The sequence below is a fragment of the Salmo salar genome, chromosome ssa04 (genome assembly GCF_905237065.1).
Source record: "Salmo salar chromosome ssa04, Ssal_v3.1, whole genome shotgun sequence".
Lineage (NCBI taxonomy): Eukaryota > Metazoa > Chordata > Actinopteri > Salmoniformes > Salmonidae > Salmo > Salmo salar.
This window is the reverse complement of record NC_059445.1, coordinates 32,048,677-32,071,564: the sequence shown is the minus strand read 5'-3', so window position 1 is coordinate 32,071,564 and position 22,888 is coordinate 32,048,677. Positions and strand designations below refer to the sequence as shown.

The 22,888-nt window shown below is 41.7% G+C and overlaps 1 protein-coding gene across 2 annotated transcripts in view; it reads right to left on the bottom strand.

The window, feature by feature from the left end:
- Positions 1 to 22,888, bottom strand: part of zpld1a (zona pellucida-like domain containing 1a) — an 89,573-nt gene that overhangs the window by 12,126 nt on the left and 54,559 nt on the right. For both annotated transcript variants that reach the window (NM_001165392.1, XM_014195688.2), the window contains 3 exons: positions 4,344 to 4,424; positions 4,072 to 4,243; positions 3,804 to 3,906 (listed from right to left, as the gene is read on the bottom strand). In NM_001165392.1, the coding sequence (NP_001158864.1) occupies positions 3,804 to 3,906; positions 4,072 to 4,243; positions 4,344 to 4,424 (356 nt within the window). The remainder of the gene's footprint in view (positions 1 to 3,803; positions 3,907 to 4,071; positions 4,244 to 4,343; positions 4,425 to 22,888) is intronic.

The window sequence follows — 22,888 nt, the reverse complement described above, 5'->3', positions numbered from 1 at the left end:
GGTTATTTGTTTTTGTAGTTTGGTCAGGACGTGGCAGGGGTGTGTTTGTTTTCTGTTGTCGGGGTTTTTGGGTTGTGTTCTATGTTTTGTATTTCTATGTTCTATTTTCTAGTTTTTCTATTTCTATGTCTAGTTTATTGTTTTGACCTTCAATTGGAGGCAGCTGTTCCTCGTTGCCTCTAATTGAAGGTCCTATTTAGTAGGGGTGTTTTTCATGGGGTTTTTGTGGGTAGTTGTTTCGTGTATAGCTGTATTCCTTTACAGGACTGTTTGTCGTCGTTGTTTTTGTATACGTGTGTTTTGTTTTGGTTTTCCTTCTTTCTGCCAATAAAAAAGAAGATTAGTATACAGACTCCCGCTGCATTTTGGTCTAATTCCTACGACGGCTGTGACACTAATGTAGCAAAATGTGAAATAGTGTTTTTTACATTGATAAAAGCAGAGCCACAGAGCTACAAATGGTATATCATACACTGCATTTGAGGAACAATGGAAAGTAATTGGGCTTTGAAAGTTGATCAACTTGTAAACTCACTTTTGAGAAAATCACCTTAGAATGTTTTGGTATCTAGTGAAGAGCTCTTTGTCTACACCCATTCAGCATCGTTCACAACCTCGTAAGCTTTTGCCCCACCCATCTCATTTCACTCGGAGCGCACAGTTGACGCCCTGGCCGATGATTTTTGTTTACCTCTGGATAACATGAAAACAGCCTAACCAGCTCTGCTGACAACAATTTCATTACGCTTTTTTCCAGACATTTACTGACACCGGCCACATTCAACGGGTGTTGTATACACGTCATGTAACGTTAACTAACGAGCCAGCCAGCTAACGTTAGCTAGTTAAACAACAATGTAGCCTAGGGGCCAGGGAAAATGTTGGCCTTTTATAAACGCATTTCATGCAATTCTACGTCATTTGACTGGAGACTGGAGGCTACTTTGACAATGACAAACAGAATCTGAGAGCAATAAAAATGACATTGTCTTGAATCCATCAACAGCCTAGGTGTGTGGAGACACATATTGTATGCTACAATACGAGGAGGAAATTATAGCCCTACAATTGCTTTCCAGTTTCAATGGCTCACCCAATGATGCACAGCTCACTCGATGGTGATGGCCGATGCGCTCGTGCCAAAAGAGTCTCTCTAAACAATATTTGAAAGTTGCTCAAATATTTTGGTAGCCTACAGCATAGTCTTCTCTTTTCAGCTGAAGCCATTTGCTTTCCAACCTGTATTTTCCCTCGATTGGATTTGAAATAGGGCAGGTCCTCACCAGACATCACTGGCAACAACGTCGCCTATGGGCACAACCCACCGTCGCTGGACCAGACAGGACTGGCAAAAAGTGGTCTTCACTGATGAGTCGCGGTTTTGCCTCACCAGGGGCGATGGTAGGATTTGCGTTTATTGTCGAAGGAATGAGCATTACACCGAGGCCTGTACTCTGGAGCGGGATCGATTTGGAGGTGGAGGGTCCGTCATGGTCTGGGGCGGTGTGTCACATCCTCTTTGGACTGAGCTTGTTGTCATTGCAGGCAATCTCAGTGCTGTGCGTTACAGGGAAGACATCCTCCTCCCTCATGTGGTACCTTTCCTGCAGGCTCATCCTGACATGACCCTTCAGCATGACAATGCCACCAGCCATACTGCTCATTCTGTGCATGATTGCCTGCAAAACAGGAATGTCAGTGTTCTCCCATGGCCAGCAAAGAGCCCGGATCTCAATCCCATTGAGCACGCCTGGGAGCAGTTGAATCGGAGGGTGAGGGCAACGGCCATTCCCCCCAGAAATGTCCGGGAACTTGCAGGTGCCTTGGTGGAAGAGTGGGGTAACATCTCACAGCACTGACAAATCTGGTGCCGTCCATGAGGAAGAGATGCACTGCAGTACTTAATGCAGCTGGTGGCCACACCAGATACTGACTGTTACTTTTGACCCCCCCTTTTGTTCAGGGACACATTATTCAATTTCTGTTAGTCACATGTCTGTGGAACTTGTTCAGTTTGTCTCAGTTGTTGAATCTTATGTTCATACAAATATTTATACATGTTAAGTTTGCTGAAAATAAACGCAGTTGACAGTGAGAGGGTTTTTCTTTTTTTGCTGAGTTTAGGTGCGAAATATAGGTCCCCGGATTAGACCATTTGCTATTTTGTAAAAGATCACTCTTTGCATTCCATTGTCCAGGGAAGGAGGAGACAAAATGTTACATTTGACTCTAGTGGGACTTGAACCCACGACATTTGAATCTCTTCACCAATTTCACCTAGAAGGCCAATGCTCTATCTATTGCCCCACACAGCCTTTCCGATAACAAGCCAAATTAAGAATCTTACGTGTGCCGGACTAAGCCCGTCTCCATCAAAGTAACCTAGTTCAACAACAGTGAACAAAGTGCCAACACTGCCTAATATTAGGTTCTAACTACAAAAGCAAACAGCTCTGGGAAACAAATAATAACATCCTCTAGGGAGCCAGCTAGCTAATGTTAGCTAGCTAACAGTACACTTTAGCTTAAGACATATAGCTAGCTAGCTAAACAATGAACCTAGCTAGGTAAACAACGTTTAAGATCACACACACGTCATGTTAGCAAATGAGCCAGCCAGCTAACGTTAGCCAGTTAAACAATGAACAAAGTGGCAACAATGCCACATTGCTGGGAACTAACCAACCAGGTCCAATGTTAGCTAGCTAACATTAGACTAACTAGAAAAGCAAACGGCTCTGGGAAACAAATAATAACGTCAGATAGGGAGCCAGTCAGCTAACGTTAGCTAGCTAGCTAACAGTACACTTTAGCTTGAAAAGAAACCACTTTGTCAAAATTTGAGATGTGTAATATATGAAAATGTAGCTACCTAACGCTAGACTATCAACATGCATCATGGACACACCTCTCTGTCAGGAATGCCATCCTTAGTTTGAAGACGTAATCTGGAGACAGGGTTTTCTCCATCTCTTTAGCTATCAAAACTTGATCCTCCAGAAAATGGAGAGCAACACTTATGCAGCTCCACTACACAATACGTTTATAAAAAAGCAGCGTTCGACAGGATTACCAACACAGACTGACGAGCTCAAATAGACAGACGCTTTCTTTACGGCAGACCAATCCAAACTCCTCTTTCAGCATGTCCAGCCCACATTATCTCAGTCAATCATGGCTAGTGGGAAGGTTGCTAACTTTTTCTGTGGCTTAACCAACAAGGCTCGTAATTTAACAACTTTATTCTTATTTACAGATGGCATACAAGTTTGTTATTAACGCACATGAAAGTTCACATGTTCGATTAGGCAATTCTGCCAAAAATTCGCATTTGACAAAAAAAAATGTTTTACGTTCAAACTGCTCTCCTGTGAAGTGGTGACTTGCGACTTACGCCTAGTTTCCTGAATCGGGTCACATATAGTAGTATATACCTCAAAGAGTACATTAAAAACATTTAACTAGGCAAGTCAGTTTAGAACAAATCCTTATATACAATGACAGCCTACACGAGCCAAGGGCCAATTGTGCACCGCCCTATGGGACTCCCAATCACAACCGGTTGTGGTAGAACCTGGATTCGAACCAGGGTGTCTGTAGTGACACCTCTAGCACTGAGATGCAGTGCCTTAGACCGCTGGGCCACCCAGGAGCACAAAATTAGAATTGGATCTTGCGTTGGGTAGGTCTGCATTCTCTCCTGTTCATTCAACTCTTTAGTACAGGGGTGGATTTGGAATAGGGCATGTGCCAGGGGTGGATGATTGAGGGGGAGGGAGGAGGTGGACAGTGGCGAGGCGTACCGCTCCTTGTGATTATTGGTCCAGCAGTAATGATAGCGTTTCCTGATGCAGAGTTTGATTCTGTCCTCTCTGAGACGTCCCGCTTCTTTCTACTACCACAGATCTGTGGAGACAAGACAGGGATATGTGGCTTTAATCCAAATATTTTTGCTTTGAGTTCAAGTTACCAGCATGTTACTAAAGGTACCAAGTCATTGCTTTGTTTCTCATCTTTTGGTGTGAATGCCTTTTGGACTAATATTACCAGAGGTCACCCTCAGAACCTCACCGGCATGAGCATGGGGCAGTCATCGGCTCGACACAGCTTGGTAACGCAGTGCAGGAAGACAGTAGACATTTTCTGGTTCTTGTGCTTGACAAAGCGAAACACTTCAAAGGCAAAACGGCCCATTTGACTCTTCCCATTCTCAAACACAGTTGTCTGTGGGTCTTTGTCACAGCTGGTTCAGAAACAAAGGCAAAACAACAAAACAGATTGGAAAAATCACACTACCGCACTGTTCAAGGAAATTGCTTCAGAGAAACATGCATGAGAATTACCTAAAGAAGAGGTCATAGCGAAGTTCATCATTTGGATTCCCAGAGGCGGTGGTGTAACAGTAGTCCATCAGAACATTCCATCTATTTTAGCAGGGAGAAGGAAAAATATGGTAAATGGTCATTAAAATAGGTATGATTGCGCAACTAGGATCAAACAATCTGAAAGAGGGGTCCGGTCTTATCACCTCAGGACAAGGGCCTCCCTTTCTCCAGTAAGGTTAGCATTGAGTCACTGAGGATTAGGCTCCGTCCCTTTCAGTCATGGCGTCTGTCCTACCATGTGTTGTCGGCAGGGATAGTAGGTCAGTGACAGCGGGGCCCCAGCAAACAAGTCTCATTGGCACGATGTGGGCTAAAATATTGTCCCCATGTAGGCTGCAAACATTTGGGCCAATGAGCTTTTGATCATTGACTACATTGGCCACCAAGGCATTTGCCATTTGTTTCCCAGTGTGGGCAGCCCATATGGAAAGGCAGCCCTCACTTTGCCTGAAATAAGGCCATATTTTCCCAGCAACATGCCCACATTGGCACAATGGCCCATGTTGGGTTGGTGTGGGCTTGTTGTGGTCTGGCCCATGTTAGGCTGTTGTGGGCTAGCCCATGCCAAACTTATCCACCGAATACCCACATGGGGGCCAATGGGGTGATGTTTGTGGGGCGTTTCTTAACCTGTTAGGGCTAGGGGGCAGTATTGACACTGCCGGATAAAAAACGTACCCGATTTAATCTGGTTACTACTCCTGCCCAGTAACTAGAATATGCATATAATTATTGGCTTTGGATAGAAAACACCCTAAAGTTTCTAAAACTGTTTGAATCGTGTCTGTGAGTATAACAGAACTCAAATGGCAGGCCAAAACCTGAGAAGATTCCATGCAGGAAGTGGCCTGTCTGACAAGTTGTGTTTCATCTTGGCTCTTTTTATTGAAGACTGAGGATCTTTGCTCTAACTTGACACTTCCTACAGCTCCCATAGGCTCTCAGAGCCCGGGAAAAAGCTGAACGATATCGAGGCAGCCTCTGGCTGAAACACATTATCGCTTTTGGCAAGTGGCCGATCAGAGTACTATGGGCTTAGGCGCATGCCCGAGTTGACCCCATGCTTTATTTTCTTTCGTCTGTTAACCTAAACGCAGATTCCCGGTCGGAATATTATTGCTTTTTTATGAGAAAAATGGCATAAAAATTGATTTTAAACAGCGGTTGACATGCTTCGAAGTACGGTAATGGAATATTTAGACATTTTTTGTCACGAATTGCGCCATGCTCGTCACACTTATTTACCCTTTCAGATAGTGTCTTGATCGCACGAACAAAACGCCGCTGTTTGGATATAACTATGGATTATTTTGGACCAAACCAACATTTGTTATTGAAGTAGAAGTCCTGGGAGTGCATTCTGACGAAGACAGAAAAGGTAATAACATTTTTCTTATAGTAAATCTGACTTTGGTGAGTGCTAAACTTGCTGGGTGTCTAAATAGCTAGCCCTGTGATGCCGGGCTATCTACTGAGAATATTGCAAAATGTGCTTTCACCGAAAAGCTATTTTAAAATCGGACATATCGAGTGCATAGAGGAGTTCTGTATCTATAATTCTTAAAATAATTGTTATGCTTTTTGTGAACGTTTATCGTGAGTAATTTAGTAAATTCACCGGCAGTGTTCGATGGGAATGCTAGTCACATGCTAGTCACATGCTAATGTAAAAAGCTGGTTTTTTATATAAATATGAACTTGATTGAACAAAACATGCATGTATTGTATAACATAATGTCCTAAGGTTGTCATCTGATGAAGATCATCAAAGGTTAGTGCTGCATTTAGCTGTGGTTTGGGTAAATGTGACATTATATGCTAGCTTGAAAAATGGGTGTCTGATTATTTCTGGCTGGGTACTCTGCTGACATAATCTAATGTTTTGCTTTCGTTGTAAAACCTTTTTGAAATCGGACAGTGTGGTTAGATTAACGAGAGCCTTGTCTTTAAAATGGTGTAAAATAGTCATATGTTTGAAAAATTGAAGTTTTTGCATTTTTTAGGTTTTTGAATAACGCGCCACGGGATTACACTGGCTGTTACGTAGGTGGGACGATTTGGTGCCACCTACCCTAGAGAGGTTAATTGACACAGTAGTGACACAGTTAATAGTATTATGGGCCCCTCCTCTTGAATTTCCCTTTGATTTTTGTTCAACACTTTATTTGGTCAAGAAGAGCTAAAAATGTAATGAGCCTGTATAATTATCCCATGGTCCTCTGTATCTCAGTTGGTGGGCCTGCACAACGAGGGGGCTAAAGATTCAAACTTTAGCCCCCTCAGTTTTAGTTTTATGTTCCTATTTAAAAATAGCTAAAAAGTTTAAAATGCTTGAGTGACAGGTTGGCGCCCCCAAAAAATCTGTATCTCCGCAGCACTGTGTAAGCATTATGGACAGGGCGCTCTGCGGTGTGTGAAGGCAGCCTGGTTTCATAGACTAGACATAGTAAACGTAGTAAATGTAAATCCGGGAAACTTAAATTAGTATGATATGTTACGTTTGGTATCATTAAATAAAGCAGAAGGTTACTTAAAGGTGCAATATGCAGAAATCGCGCCGCCATTTCCTGATTGCTAAAATTGAATAGTTTGACTAATTTCAGTTTGTGACAAAAAAAGCAGTCATTCTGTAGAGAATCATTGTACCATCTAAACCGCTGTGAAATACATTTTCCATAAACAAAAATATTGTATTTTCAAAACAAAACTTAATGGGAAGCATTGAATAGTGCACATAGAACAGATCTATTACTTCTTAGACTTGCTTTCAATGAGAATGATAGATCTCTAACTGAACATTTATATATGAATTTGGTCGGATCGCCCAAAAAGTCAAATTTTGTACGTTTTGCAAATTCATAACATATTGTACTTTTAGAAAATTCGCAACATATACAAAAATGGATGGACATTCTGAAATTATACATACCATACAAAACGTTAGCCCTAAAAATGCTTTCCAGTTTCAATGGCTCACCCAATGACGCACAGCTCACTCGCTGGTGATGGCCGATGCGCTCGTGCCAAAAGAGAGTCTCTCTCAACAATATTTGAAAGTTGATCAAATATTTTGGTAGTCTACAGCATAGTCTTCTCTTTTCAGCAGTAGCCATTTGCTTTTCAACCTGTATTTTCCCTCGATTGTATTTGAAATATTGCAAAAGGCCTGTTTTGTCTGCATGCTGTTTTTTCACTGCCAGATTTACTGCACGTTCCTGACTGTAGGCTAGTCCATGTTATTAGGCTACAATCCACAGCTATTGATCATCTGTCGCTAAATTATAGGCCTTCTCATTGTGTAATAGGCTATTCTGAATTATTATTCATTTCTGAACAGACAGCAGTAATTCTATAACTTTGGCAAATGTATTTCAATTGATCAGGGGTGCTGCAGTTCATTCAGAACCCTTCATGTGGCTATGATTCTATAAGGAAATAAATTATGTAGTGCAAAGCTTGAGAGATGCAGGCTCATGTCTATCAGAGTAGAGAGAGAGAGAGCAAGATCATAGAAAGTTAAAAAGTTAGAAAGCATAAACCCGGGCCAACCCAAATCAACTCTTAGAATGTTAGGCCCAGGCTGAAAATCTATTTTTTAACATTACACTGTTTGGTGGGGGCAGGATAATTAAATAATAGACAACTCGAATGAACTTTGATCGCTTTTATTAGACTTTTTACATTAAAAATAATATCTTACATTTCAAATAATTTCATGCCAGGAGAGGTACAGGATCCGGCCAAATAGGTTCCGGAACAAAACAGTCCAAAATGGAGAGGTGCCGGATCCTGTTCCAGCTCAAATTAAACTCTATGGGACGGTTGCGCTAACTAGGCAAATGTGATTAGCATGAGGTTGTAAGTAACAAACAAAAAATCCCAGGACATAGACCTTAAATTCTTGTTAATCTAACTGCACTGTCCAATTTACAGTAGCTATTACAGTGAAATAATACATTGCTATTGTTTGAGGAGAGTGAACAATTATGAACTTGAAAATGTATTAATAAACAAATTAGGCACATTTGGGCAGTCTTGATACAACATTTTGAACAGACATGCAATGGCTCATTGGATCAGTCTAAAACTTTGCATACACTGCTGCCATCTAGTGGTCAAAATCTAAATTGAGCCTGGGCTAGAATAATAAACTTAGCAAAAAAAGAAACATACATTTTTCAGGAGCATGTCTTTCAAAGATAATTTGTAAAAATCCAAATAACTTCACAGATCTTCAGTGTAAAGGGTTTAACCTGATGGGGATAGGGGGCAGTATTTGCACGGCCGGATAAAAAACGTACCCGATTTAATCTGGTTACTACTCCTGCCCAGTAACTAGAATATGCATATAATTGTGTGATTTGGATAGAAAATACCCTAAAGTTTCTAAAACTGTTTGAATGGTGTCTGTGAGTATAACAGAACTCATTTGGCAGGCCAAAACCTGAGAAGATTCCAAACAGGAAGCGCTCTCTCTGACTTTTTCTTGGCATTCTTGATCATCTCTAACCAAAACAGGGGATCTCTGGCATAACGTGAAATTTTCTAACGCTCCCATAGGCTCTCAGAAGGCGCCAGAACGATGAATGGTGGCTTTGCAGGCCCTGGCTGAAAAACAGTAGCGCATTTTGTAAGTGGTCGATCTGAGGACAATGAGACTGGAGGCGCGTGCACGAGCCGACACCATGTTTACTTTCTCTCTCTTTGAACGAAAACAATGACTCCCGGTCGGAATATTATCGCTTTTTTACGAGAAAAATAGCATAAAAAATGGATTTTAAACAGCGTTTGACATGCTTCGAAGTACGGTAATGGAATATTTTGAAATATTTTGTCACGAAACGCGTCGGGCGCATCACCCTTCTTTACCCTTCGGATAGTGTCTTGAACGCATGAACAAAACGCCGCTATTTGGATATAACTATGGATTATTTGGAACCAAACCAACATTTGTTATTGAAGTAGAAGTCCTGAGAGTGCATTCTGACGAAGAACAGCAAAGGTAATCAAACTTTTCTAATAGTAAAACGGAGTTTGGTGAGTACCACACTTGGTGGGTGTCAAAATAGCTAGCCTGTGATGGCCGGGCTATCTACTCAGAATATTGCAAAATGTGCTTTCACCGAAAAGCTATTTTAAAATCGGACATAGCGAGTGCATAAAGGAGTTCTGTATCTATAATTCATAAAATAATTGTTATGTTTTTTGTGAACGTTTATCGTGAGTCATTTAGTAAATTCACCGGAAGTGTTCGGTGGGAATGCTAGTCACATGCTAGTCACATGCTAATGTAAAAAGCTGTTTTTTTTATATAAATATGAACTTGATTGAACAAAACATGCATGTATTGTATAACATAATGTCCTAGGTGTGTCATCTGATGAAGATCATCAAAGGTTAGTGCTGCATTTAGCTGTCTTCTGGGTTTTTGTGACATTATATGCTAGCTTGAAAAATGGGTGTCTGATTATTTCTGGCTGGGTACTCTGCTGACATAATCTAATGTTTTGCTTTCGCTGTAAAGCCTTTTTGAAATCGGACAGTGTGGTTAGATAAAGGAGAGTCTTGTCTTTAAAATGCTGTGAAATAGTCATATGTTTGAAAAATTGAAGTTTTTGTATTTTTGAGGAATTTGTAATTCGCGCCACGCCTATCATTGGATATTGGAGCAGGTGTTCCGCTAGCGGAACGTGTAGATGTAAGAGGTTAAAGAGTCTGACGAGGCCGACGTGAATGACATATTGCTTTCCCGGGAACAGACCCAGATCCCCGTCAATTTGCGTGAAGAGAAGGCGGAGAAAAAGGGGACGGAGGGCAGGTCTGCCTTCTGAGAATTTTGCTAGCAAATGTGCAATCTTTGGAAAATAAAATCGATGACCTACGCAGAAGATTAAAATACCAACGGGACATTAAAAACTTTAATATCTTATGCTTCACGGAGTCATGGCTGAACGACGACATTATCAACATACAGCTGGCTGGTTATACACTGTATCGGTAGGATAGAACAGCGGCGTCTGATAAGACGAGGGGCGGCGGACTATTTATTTTTGTAAATAATAGCTGGTGCAAGATATCTAAGGTAGTCTCAAGGTTTTGCTCGCCTGAGGTAGAGTATCTCATGATAAGCTGTAGACCACACTATCTACCTAGAGAGTGCTCATCTGTATATTTCATAGCTGCCTACATACCACCACAGACTGAGGCTGGCACTAAGACCGCACTCAATGAGCTGTATTCCACCATAAGCAAACAGGAAAACGCTCACCCAGAGGCGGCACTCCTAGTGGCCGGGGACTTTAATGCAGGGAAACTTAAAATCGGTCTTACCAAATTTCTATCAGCATGTTAAATGTGCAACCAGAGAAGGAAAAAATAAACAAATATAAAACTCTGGTCCACCTTTACTCCACACACAGAGATGCATACAAAGCTCTCCCTCGCCCTCCATTTGGTAAATCTGACCATAATTCTTTCCTCCTGATTTCTCCTTACAAGCTAAAATTTAAGCTGGAAGCACAAGTGACTCGATCAATAAAAAAGTCAGATGAATCAGATGCTAAGCTACAGGACTGTTTTGCTAGCACAGACTGGAATATGTTCCTGGATTCCTCCGATTGCATTGAGGAGTACACCACAACAGTCATTAGCTTCATCAATAAGTGCATCGATGACGTCAACCCCATAGTGACCACACGTACATACCCCAACCAGAAGCCATGGATTACAAGCAACAGCCACACTGAGCTAAAGGCTAGAGCTGCCGCTTTCAAGGAGTGGGACTCTAACCCGGAAGCTTATAAGAAATCCCGCTATGCCCTCTGACGAACCATCAAACAGGCAAAGCTTCAATACAGGACTAAGATCGAATCGTACTCCACCGCCTCTGACGCTTGTCGGATGTGCCAGGACATGCACAGCTGAGAGCTGCCCAGTGACATGCCTACCAGGCGAGCTAAACTACTTCTATGCTCGCTTCGAGGCAAAAAACACTGAAACATGCATGAGATCACCAGCTGTTCCGGAAGACTGTGTGATCACGCTCTCCACAGCCTAAGTGAGTAAGACCTTTAAACAGGACAACATTCACAAGGCCGCAGGACCAGAAGGATTACCAGGACGTGTACTGCGAGCATGCGCTGACCAACTGGCAAGTGTCTTCACTGACACTTGTCATAATATACTGCTCAAAAAAATAAAGGTTACACTTAAACAACACATACTAGATCTGAATGAAAGAAATAATCTTATTAAATAGTTTTTTCTTTACATAGTTGAATGTGCTGACAACAAAATCACACAAAAATAATCAATGGAAATCCAATTTATCAACCCATGGAGGTCTGGATTTGGAGTCACACTCAAAATGAAAGTGGAAAATCACACTACAGGCTGATCCAACTTTGATGTAATGTCCTTAAAACAAGTCAAAATGAGGCTCAGTAGTGTGTGTGGCCTCCACGTGCCTGTATGACCTCCCTACAACGCCTGGGCATGCTCCTGATGAGGTGGCGGATGGTCTCCTGAGGGATCTCCTCCCAGACCTGGACTAAAGCATCCGCCAACTCCTGGACAGTCTGTGGTGCAACGTGGAGTTGGTGGATGGAGTGAGACATGATGTCCCAGATGTGCTCAATTGGATTCAGGTCTGGGGAACGGGCAGGCCAGTCCATAGCATCAATGCCTTCCACTTGCAGGAACTGCTGACACACTCCAGCCACATGAGGTCTAGCATTGTCTTGCATTAGGAGGAACCCAGGGCCAACCGCACCAGTATATGGTCTCACAAGGGGTCTGAGGATCTCATCTCGGTACCTAATGGCAGTCAGGCTACCTCTGGCGAGTACATGGAGGGCTGTGCGACCCCCCCAAAGAAATGCCACCCCACACCATGACTGACCCACCGCCAAACCGGTCATGCTGGAGGATGGTGCAGGCAGCAGAACGTTCTCCACGGCGTCTCCAGACTCTGTCACGTTTGTCACGTGCTCAGTGTGAACCTGCTTTCATCTGTGAAGAGCACAGGGCGCTGGTGGCGAATGTGCCAATCTTGGTGTTCTCTGGCAAATGCCAAACGTCCTGCACGGTGTTAGGCTGTAAGCACAACCCCCACCTGTGGACGTCGGGCCCTCATACCACCCTCATGGAGTCTGTTTCTGACCGTTTGAGCAGACACATGCACATTTGTGGCCTGCTGGAGGTCATTTTGCAGGGCTCTGGCAGTGCTCCTCCTGCTCCTCCTTGCACAAAGGCGGAGGTAGCGGTCCAGCTGCTGGGTTGTTGCCCTCCTACGGCCTCCTCCACGTCTCCTGATGTACTGGCCTTTCTCCTGGGAGCGCCTCCATGCTCTGGACACTACACTGACAGACACAGCAAACCTTCTTGCCACAGCTGGCATTGATGTGCCATCCTGGATGAGCTGCACTACCTGAACCACTTGTGTGGGTTGTAGACTCCGTCTCATGCTACCACTAGAGTGAAAGCACCGCCAGCATTCAAAAGTGACCAAAACATCAGCCAGGAAGCATAGGAACTGAGAAGTGGTCTGTGGTCCCCACCTGCAGAACCACTCCTTTATTGGGGGTGTCTTGCTAATTGCCTATAATTTCCACCTGTTGTCTATTCCATTTGCACAACAGCATGTGAAATGTATTGTCAATCAGTGTTGCTTCCTAAGTGGACAGTTTGATTTCACAGAAGTGTGATTGACTTGGAGTTACATTGTGTTGTTTAAGTGTTCCCTTTATTTTTTTGAGCAGTGTATAATAGTCATAATATCAACATGTTTCTAGCAGACCACCATAGTCCCTGTGCCCAAGAACACTAAAGGTAACCTCCCTGAATGACTATCGATCCGTAGCACTCATGTCTGCAGCCATGAAGTGATTTGAAAGGCTGGTCATGGCTCACAACACCATTATCCCAGAAACCCTAGACCCACTCCAATTTGCATACCTCACTAACAGATCCACAGATCATGCAATCTCTATTGCACTCCACACTGCCCTTTCCCACCTGGACAAAATGAACACCTATATGAGAATGCTACTCATTGACTACAGCTCGGCCTTCAACACCATAGTACCCTCTAACCTCATCACTAAGCTAAGGATCCTGGAACTAAACACCTCCCTCTGCAAATGGATCCTGGACTTCCTGATGGGCCGCCCCCCAGGTGGTAAGGGTAGGTAACAACATCTGCCATGCTGATCCTCAACACAGGGGCGCCTCAGGGGTGCGTGTTCAGTCCCCTCCTTTTCACTCATGACTGCATGGGCAGGCACGGCTCCAACACCATCATTAAGTTTGCCCATGACAACAGTGGTAGACCTGATCACCGACAATGGTGAGACAGCCTATAGGGAGGTGGTCAGAGACCTGGCCACGTGGTGCCAGGACAACAATCTCTCCCTCAACATGATCAAGACAATGGAGATGATTGTGGACTACCGGAAAAAGAGGACCGAGTACGCCCCCATTCTCATCGACGGGGCTGTAGTGGAGCAGGTTGAGAGCTTCAAGTTCCTTGGTGTTCACATCACCAACAAACTAACATGGTCCAAACACACCAAGACAGTTGTGAAGAGGGCACGACAAAACCTATTCTCCTTCAGGAGCCTGAAAAGATTTGGCATGGGTTACTACTGCTCTTTCATTAGTTGTTACTTTTTTCTTATTCATATTTTTTTGCTGCATTGCTGGTTAGGGGCTTGTAAGTAAGCATTTCACTATAAGGTTGTATTCGGCGCTTGTGACTAATAACATTTGATTTTATTTCAAATGGTATCAAGACTATGCATATCCTTGCTTCAAGTTCTGAGCTACAGGCAGGTCCTGAGCTACAGGCACAACATGTTGCAGAACTCATGAGCAGCATGGTTCTCCATGTTTCAAGCGGGCCTATAGACCTATTTATTTGTCAAAACAGCTGTGCATGGCTGCATCTCACTGTAGTAGGCTGAAGGCTGTGTTTTGGTTATTTGGATCTCCATTTGCGTTTTAAGTTAACTAGCCTCAATATAGATGTTTAAGTTAACTAGCCTCAACATAGATTGTGTCATGCATTTTATTTATTTTACCCTTATTTTATCAGTTAAGTTTACTGAGTACACATCATTTACAGCAACCTGGGGAATAGTTACAGGGGAGAGGGGGGGATGAATGATACAATTGAAAGCTGGGGAAGATTAGGTGGCCATGATGGTATGAGGGCCAGATTGGGAACTTAGCCAGGACACCAGGGTTAACACCTCTACTCTTATGATAAGTGCCATGGGATCTTTAGTGACCACAGAGAGTCAGGACACCCATTTGATGTCCCATCCAAAAGACAGCACTCTACAGAGAGCAATGTCCCCAAGCACTGTTTTTAGAACAGCGGAAAAAGTTCCTCCTACTGGCCCTCCAAAACCATTTCCAGCAGCATCTGGTTTCCCATCCAGGGATTGACCAGGACCAAGCCTCTGATAGGCTAAGGTACAGGCAGGGAATAGGCACCGTTAGTGAGGCAGGCAAAAACTACCATACACGGGAGGATTAAATTACAAGGAAACATAGAGCTCCGACTAGAAGTGTGTCACAAAACAAACAATACCTCAAAATGATGGGGTGCAAAGAACTGAACTAAATAGTGTGTGATAATGACATACAGGTGTGTGAACAGGTGATTAGAATTCAGGTGATTGGGATCTGGAGAGTGAGCTGCGTTCAGGGGATGTACGTGTTTGAGAGTGTGAGTTGGAAGCAGACGTTACAAGGGGTAAGCGTGCCTTTTTCATTGTGGACAAAGTCTTAATAGATGTAAGGGAATACCCCCCTGAAATGGACAAAAATGAATGGGAACTTATTGGCACCGTATGAAACATATACACGATGTACAATACCACTCAAATGGACGCTGTTTCATTCAAAACATATTGTAAATGCCATATGGCAAATGCCAAGTGTCACACAGCAAAAGTGAGTGAGCGCGCTCCACGGTACATTATAATATTGCAAATGCACATCAAGTCAAGACCTAAGGGTCAAATTTTGAAAATTTGAAAAAAAAATCTAAAACTTATCACCCTCTTAAAAAAGTGCTTTCTGGACCGTTTTTTGAAATTCTTTTGATTTATTTTGTCAATTATACATGTATAAGAACTGTATGAACATATTTTTGTCATATTTTATTGTCATATTTTTTTAACTTGTCCATAAGGCATATGTTTGTCCATTTGCAATATGATTTTATAGGAAGTCAAAAGTCGAAGTCAAAAGTCAGTGAACCATTGCCAAATGCCATAAGAAATCTCTAAATGCAATATGAAAGTATTGAAAGTGCCAAATCAGGATGTTTTGTCCATTTGCAATATGATTTTATAGGAAGTCAAAAGTCGAAGTCAAAAGTCAGTGAACCATTGCCAAATGCCATAACAAATGTCCAAATGCAATATGAAAGTATTGAAAGTGCCAAATCACGGTGTTATGTCCATTTGCCATGTACGATCATATGAAGTCGTTTTCCAAACCCAAAAGTCAGTGAACCATGTCCAAATGGCATTTATACTGCCAAAATGATATATAGCCCTATGTTAAGCCATGAATCAACCTAGATGGTCTATTTGTCATGTATGATGAGGGAGAAGTGGGACTCTGTTATTTTTTTATGATTTTTTTAAAAACGTCCAAAATGACCAGGGGCGCATCCTATTGGATGGGCACTGGTGGGGGGTGCTCCCTACCCAACCATAGAGCCCTTGCTCCCCCCTAAAACTATTTAAAAAATGTGCTACTGGTAACCCATTCCAATCACCAAGTGCACGGCTGTCCATTTGCAATATGTTTCAATGGGCATTTACCATCAAGAATTTGACATGCTCATAAATACTGCAGAAATGCGAAATTGACTGGCCCGATGAACTCGGGATGGCCGGGCAGTGATAGTGGTTCCTCTCCATTGCTCGTTGTGTTGATTTCAGAATGTCAATTTGGTGATGGTCTATCACTGTTCAAACATATTGCAAATGGACAAAAGTCAGCCAGCAAGTCACCGTCCAACAGTCAATTAGATATCATTCTGACACCAAACTGATACAAACTGACACCACACCCACTTTTTCAAACTCGTTTAGAAGCCAACTATCACATATTTCAGAGCAAGCCCAAAATTCACAGCGCCTTCTGTTTAAACCATAATAAAAACATAAAACACATAGTTACGTTCTAGCTGCGGGTCCAGTTCTGACAATATGTGTAGGCCTAGCTGAGGCGACCCCAAATCCCAAGTTTGGCTCGATAGGTCATTTGGAGCCCGAGCAGCAACCTTAATTGGTGCTGAAAATGCACATTTTCCGGGCATTGCTATGGGGTCCTTGAATGAGCTATCGGACAGAAACGTTAGGGTCCGTCTCTATGGGCCGAGGTGGTTTCAATGCACCTAGTTTTGAGACTCTGGGACTTTTCTAAATGTTGTCATTTTCGTGATGGTCAAAATGAATTGAAGTTATTGCAAATATACGAGGCTGTTTCTCGGTCTGAGAACCTTCTAGAGCCACATAACTCACCACGCACTATTGACTTGAGATCTAGAACAGGTTTCAAAAATTTCAGAGCTCTAGGTCTAGCGGTTCTTTGATAGTTCAGACGAAGATAACTATTGTTGGCTCTGTGTGTCTCTAAGCCCCACACTGTGTCACTTCATCCTTGCTGTGTGTGTGTGTGTGTGAGTTTTTCTTGGAAATCTGATGGGAGAAATGACTGATTTACAGTTCATGAGGGTTGCCTAATCACACATTTGAAGTTTTGGAAAGATGTTACTCTTTTAACCCTTTCGAAACAGCCCCTTTGATGCCAATTTAAGAGACTTCCTGTTGGCACAGGAAGCTGAAAGTAAACACATTTCCTCAATGGGGTAGGCTTTTACAGAATCCTGAGTTTAAAGTCTTTACGTTAACCTGTTAGGGCTAGGGGGCAGTATTGACACGGCATGACGTGACACTTCCTACGGCTCCCATGGGCTCTCAGAAGGCGGGAAAAAGCTGAACGATGTAATTCCATCCCCAGGCTGAAACACATTAGCGCGTTTGGCAAGTGCTCTATCAGAGGGCCATTAGACTGAGGCTCGTGCATGAGGGGATAGCATGCTTTTACTTTCACTCTCTTTGTAATAAAAAACGATTTCCCGGTCGGAATATTATCGCTTTTTTACGAGAAAAATGGCATAAAAATTGATTTTAAACAGCGGTTGACATGCTTCGAAGTACGGTAATGTAATATTTAGAAATGTTTTGTCACGAAATGCGCCATGCTCGTCACCCTTATTTACCCTTTCGGATAGTGTCTTGAACGCACGAACAAAACGCAGCTATTTGGATATAACGATGGATTATTTGGGACCAAACCAACATTTGTTATTGAAGTAGAAGTCCTGGGAGTGCATTCTGACGAAGAACAGGAAAGGTAATCAAACTTTTCTAATAGTAAATCTGATATTGGTGAGTGCTAAACTTGGTGGGTGTCTAAATAGCTAGCCCTGTGATGCCGGGCTATCTACTGAGAATATTGTAAAATGTGCTTGCACCGAAAAGCTATTTTAAAATCGGACATATCGAGTGCATAGAGGAGTTCTGTATCTATAATTCTTAAAATAATTGTTATGTTTTTTGTGAACGTTTATCGTGAGTAATTTAGTAAATTCACCGGAGGTTTGCGGGGGGTATGCTAGTTCTGAACGTCACATGCTAATGTAAAAAAGCTGTTTTTTGATATAAATATGAACTTGATTGAACAAAACATGCATGTATTGTATAACATAATGTCCTAGGAGTGTCATCTGATGAAGATCATCAAAGGTTAGTGCTGCATTTAGCTGTGGTTTTGTTTTTTGTGACATTATATGCCAGCTTGAAAAATGGGTAGTCTGATTATTTCTGGCTGGGTACTCTGCTGACATAATCTAATGTTTTTCTTTCGCTGTAAAGCCTTTTTGAAATCGGACAGTGTGGTTAGATTAACAAGAGTCTTGTCTTTAAAATGCTGTAAAATAGTCATATGTTTGAAAAATTGAAGTTTTCGGATTTTAGAGGAATTTGTATTTCGCGCCACGCCCATCATTGGATATTGGAGCAGGTGTTCCGCTAGCGGAACATCTAGATGTAAGAGGTTAATATTTGTATGATAGATATCTGTAAAACATAGCAGACAGCAACTGCTGTGTCAACAGTTTTCGTTGTATAGACCAGTGTCTGGTCCTCCTACTCCAAACTGGAACCGTCTCACCCTGGTACGATATAGCACAAAAACATTAGCTCATGTTATCTGGAATGCTCTTTACGTTTTATCTCCCAAAGACATCGTAAATTTCCTCTGTCAGTTTTATCTCATAGAGGCCCATCCACAGTAGAACACACAGACAATAGTTAAGAATACTCTATTCTGTCGTATAAAACAACCATTATAATACAATACAAGCATTATAACATAATTTTGCAATTTTCCACGACAGTAATCACTGCCAAAGGTGATTCAACAAAGTAATGAGTAAAAGGTCTGAGTACTTATGTAAATGTGACATTTCAGTTTTTTATTTGTAATAATTTGGCAAAAAGTTCTAAAAACTGCTCTTGCTTTGTCATTATGGGGTATTGTATGTAGCTTGAAGAGGAAAAATACCAATTTAATCCATTTTAGAATAAGTCTGTAACGTAACAAAATGTGGAAAAAGTCACGATGTCTGAATACTTTCCAAATGCGCTGTAGGTCATTATCAGTAAAACATCACAATACATCACAGAATGTTCGACTTGGCTCCTGGGGGGCAAGGAGATCCCCAGCTCCGCCAAAACCATTGACAACTGCGTGCCGTTATCAAGGGAATGTCAACTATTTGGTTGTTATAGCATCACCTCTTGAAGAGCATAGTCAGAACAAAAAATGGTCAATCATTCCATGCAAAACAATTGCACTTTATCATCAAAGTTATAGAGCAAGTAACTGCATGCCTTTCGTGATCAGTAAACATCAATTGCTCATGTAATTTCAGAAATGTGAGGGTAGCCTCATCTCTCAATATTGGCCACCATTAATTGAATATTTGAGTATTATAAAAGTGAACTATACGAGAAAAGTATGAGTGATTTAGGTTAGTTTCCCATCCTTTGTGGGATGGGAAAGTCTGGCTGCACAGCTGATCAGCCAACGTACTTGAAATTGAGAAATCATGTGACTAAACTGAATAAAAATAAGAAGAAACTATACTATGACATAAAGATAAATGTGTAAATAATAATAGTATCAAGCCTTATAGCAACTTAAATGAAATGTTGGGCAAAAAGGCGAACTCAGCCCAATCATTAATTGAATCAGATGGCTCATTTGTCACAAAACTCATTAGCAAGATTAGCTAATTTAGGCATGACATACCAACAACAAATTCTGAACCGACACATCCATGTATAACTGACCAAATTATGAAAGACAAGCTTTGTCATTTTCAATTCCATAAAGTGAGTATTGTTGTCTATGAAATTACTGAGGAGGATAGCGGACTATATTGCCACTCCTATTTGCCATCTCTTCAATCTAAGGCTACAAGAAAGTGTCTGCCTGAGGCCTGAAAGGAAGCAAAAGTAATTCCGCTATCCAAGAATTGCAAAGTACCCTGACCAAACAGACTGTTACCAAACCTTAGTGAACTTTTGGAAAGAAATGTGACCAGATACAATGCTATTTTACAGTAAAGAAATTAACAACTGACTTTCAGCACAATTATAGGGAAAGGCACTCAACATGTATGACACTAACAAATGACTGATGATTGGTTGAAATAAATTCATAATAAGAAGATTTGTTAGGGCTGTTTTGTTAGACTTCAGTGCAGCTTTTGACATGGATCATGATCTGCAGATGGAAAAACACATGTGGTATGGCTTTACATCCCCTGCTATATCGTGGATTGAGAGTTACCTGTCTAACAGAGGGGGCTTTTTAATGGAATCCTCTCCAACATAATCCATGCAGAGTCGCGCATTCCCCAGGGCAGCTCTCTAAGCCCCTTACTTTTTTCAATCGTTACTAAAGACCTGCCACTGGCACTGAGTAAAGCCTGTGTGTCAATGTATGCTGATGACTCAACATTATACACGTCAGCTACCACAGCAAGTGAAATCACTTAACAAAGAGGGATTTCACTAAACCCTAAACCTCAACTAAATCTTCTAATGAATAATTTGGAAATTGAGCATGTTGAGGAGTCTGAACTGTCATGGTCAAAACATATTGATGCAACTGTAGCTAAGATGGGGAGAGGTCTGTAATAAAGCACTGCTCTGCTTTCATGACATTGCTATCAACAAAACAAGTCCTAAAGGTCCTAGCTTTGTCGCACCTGGACTACTGTCCATTCATTTGGTCATTTGCCACAAAGAGGGACATAGGCAAATTACAGTTGGCCCAGAACAGAGCAGCACGGCTGGCCCTTAAATGTACACAGAGGGATAATATCAATCACATGCAAGTCAATCTCTCCTGGCTCAAAGTAGAAGAGAGATTGATTGCATCACTACTTGTCTTTGTAAGAGGTATTAACATGTTGAAAGACCCGAGCTGTCTGTTCCAACAATAAGAACACAGCTCAGACACCCATGTGTTTATTTATTTTAGTATTAACTTGTATTTATTCAGGCTAGCCCAGGGTGCCCCTGAGTACAAACATTTTCACAGGATGAAAAATGTACATTACAAACTACATGCTAACTTTACAAGTACAGTTGTCGGGCTTGCTAAAGCTCTTTAAAAGTGTTGCTATTTAAAGCAAAGCAGTTACATATTTGACTCGTTTTCAGGAAACTACGCATGTGTCGCGCATCACTTCTTCACAGGAGAGGCATTTGAACTTACATTTTTTTTTTTATCAAAGTTGTCACGTCCTGACCAGTATAAGGGGTTATTTGTTATTGTAGTTTGGTCAGGACGTGACAGGAGTGTGTTTGTTTAGAGTGTTTCAGGGTTTGTTGGGTTATGTTCTTGTTAGTCTATTTCTATGTTAGTTCTAGTATGTCTATTTCTATGTGGTGTTTGTTGGCTTGACCTTCAATTGGAAGCAGCTGCTCCTAGTTGCTTCTAATTGAAGGTCCTATTTAAGAGGGGTGTTTTTTCTATGGGAATTTGTGGGTAGTTGTTTCGTGTATAGCTGTATGCCTTACAGGACTGTTTGTCGTTGTTGTTTTTGTATACGTGTGTTTTGTATTGGTTTTCCTTCTTTCTGCCAAATAAAAAGATGAGTATACAGACTCCTGCTGCGTTCTGGTCTAATCAATACGACGCCCGTGACAAAAGTACATTTTTTTTAAATTCCTTTCTAGAACACGTGAACCTTCAATTACGAGCCAAGTTGGTTTAGCCACGGAAAAAGGCAGGAACCTTCCGGCTAGCCATGAATGGCTGAGATTATGGATGGGCTGGACTTGACATGAGTAAGGCCATTCTACTGCCAATGTTTTCTATGGATATTGCATGGATGACAGGTAGCCTAGCGGTTTGAGAGTTGGACTAGTAATTGAAAGGTTGCTGGTTTGAATCCCAGAGCCAACAATGGGAAAAAATGTCAACGTGCCCTTGAGCAAGGCACTTTTACGTCTGCAAGGCACCTAATTACGTCTGCTAAATGACACAAAAATTGTGCTTGATTTTATACACCTGTGGCTGAAACCACCAAATCCGCTAATTTGGGGGTGTCCACATACTGTTGTGTATATAATGTATATCATATGGGATGTATATGGATAGAATGTGGTATATCTGAAGAATAGTATATGAAGAAGAATAGTAATAATATACAGTACCAGTCAAAAGTTTGGGCACAGCTGCTCATTCCAGTGGTTTTCTTTAGTTTTACTATTTTCTACATTGTAGAATAATAGTGAAGACATCACAACTATGAAATAACACATATAGAATCATGTAGTAACCAAAAAAGTGTTAAACAAATCTAAATATATTTTATATTTGAGATTCTTCAAAATAGCCACCCTTTGAATCGATGACAGCTTTGCACACTCTTGGCATTCTCTCAATCAGCTTCATGAGAGAATGCCTTGTTAAAAGTTAATTTGTGGAATTTCTTTCCTTCTTAACCTCTCTAGGCTAGGCGGGACGAATTCGTCCCACCTACGTAACAGCCACTGCTATCCTGTGGCGCGATTTTCAAAACCTTAAAAATCCTATTACTTCAATTTCTCAAACATATGACTATTTTACAGCCATTTAAAGACAAGACTCTCGTTAATCTAACCACACTGTCCGATTTCAAAAAGGCTTTACAACGAAAGCAAAACATTAGATTATGTCAGCAGAGTACCAAGCCAGAAATAATCAGACACCCATTTTTCAAGCCAGCATATAATGTCACCAAAACCCAGAAGACAGCTAAATGCAGCACTCACCTTTGATGATCTTCATCAGATGACAACCCTAGGACATTATGTTATACAATACATGCATGTTTTGTTCAATCAAGTTCATAT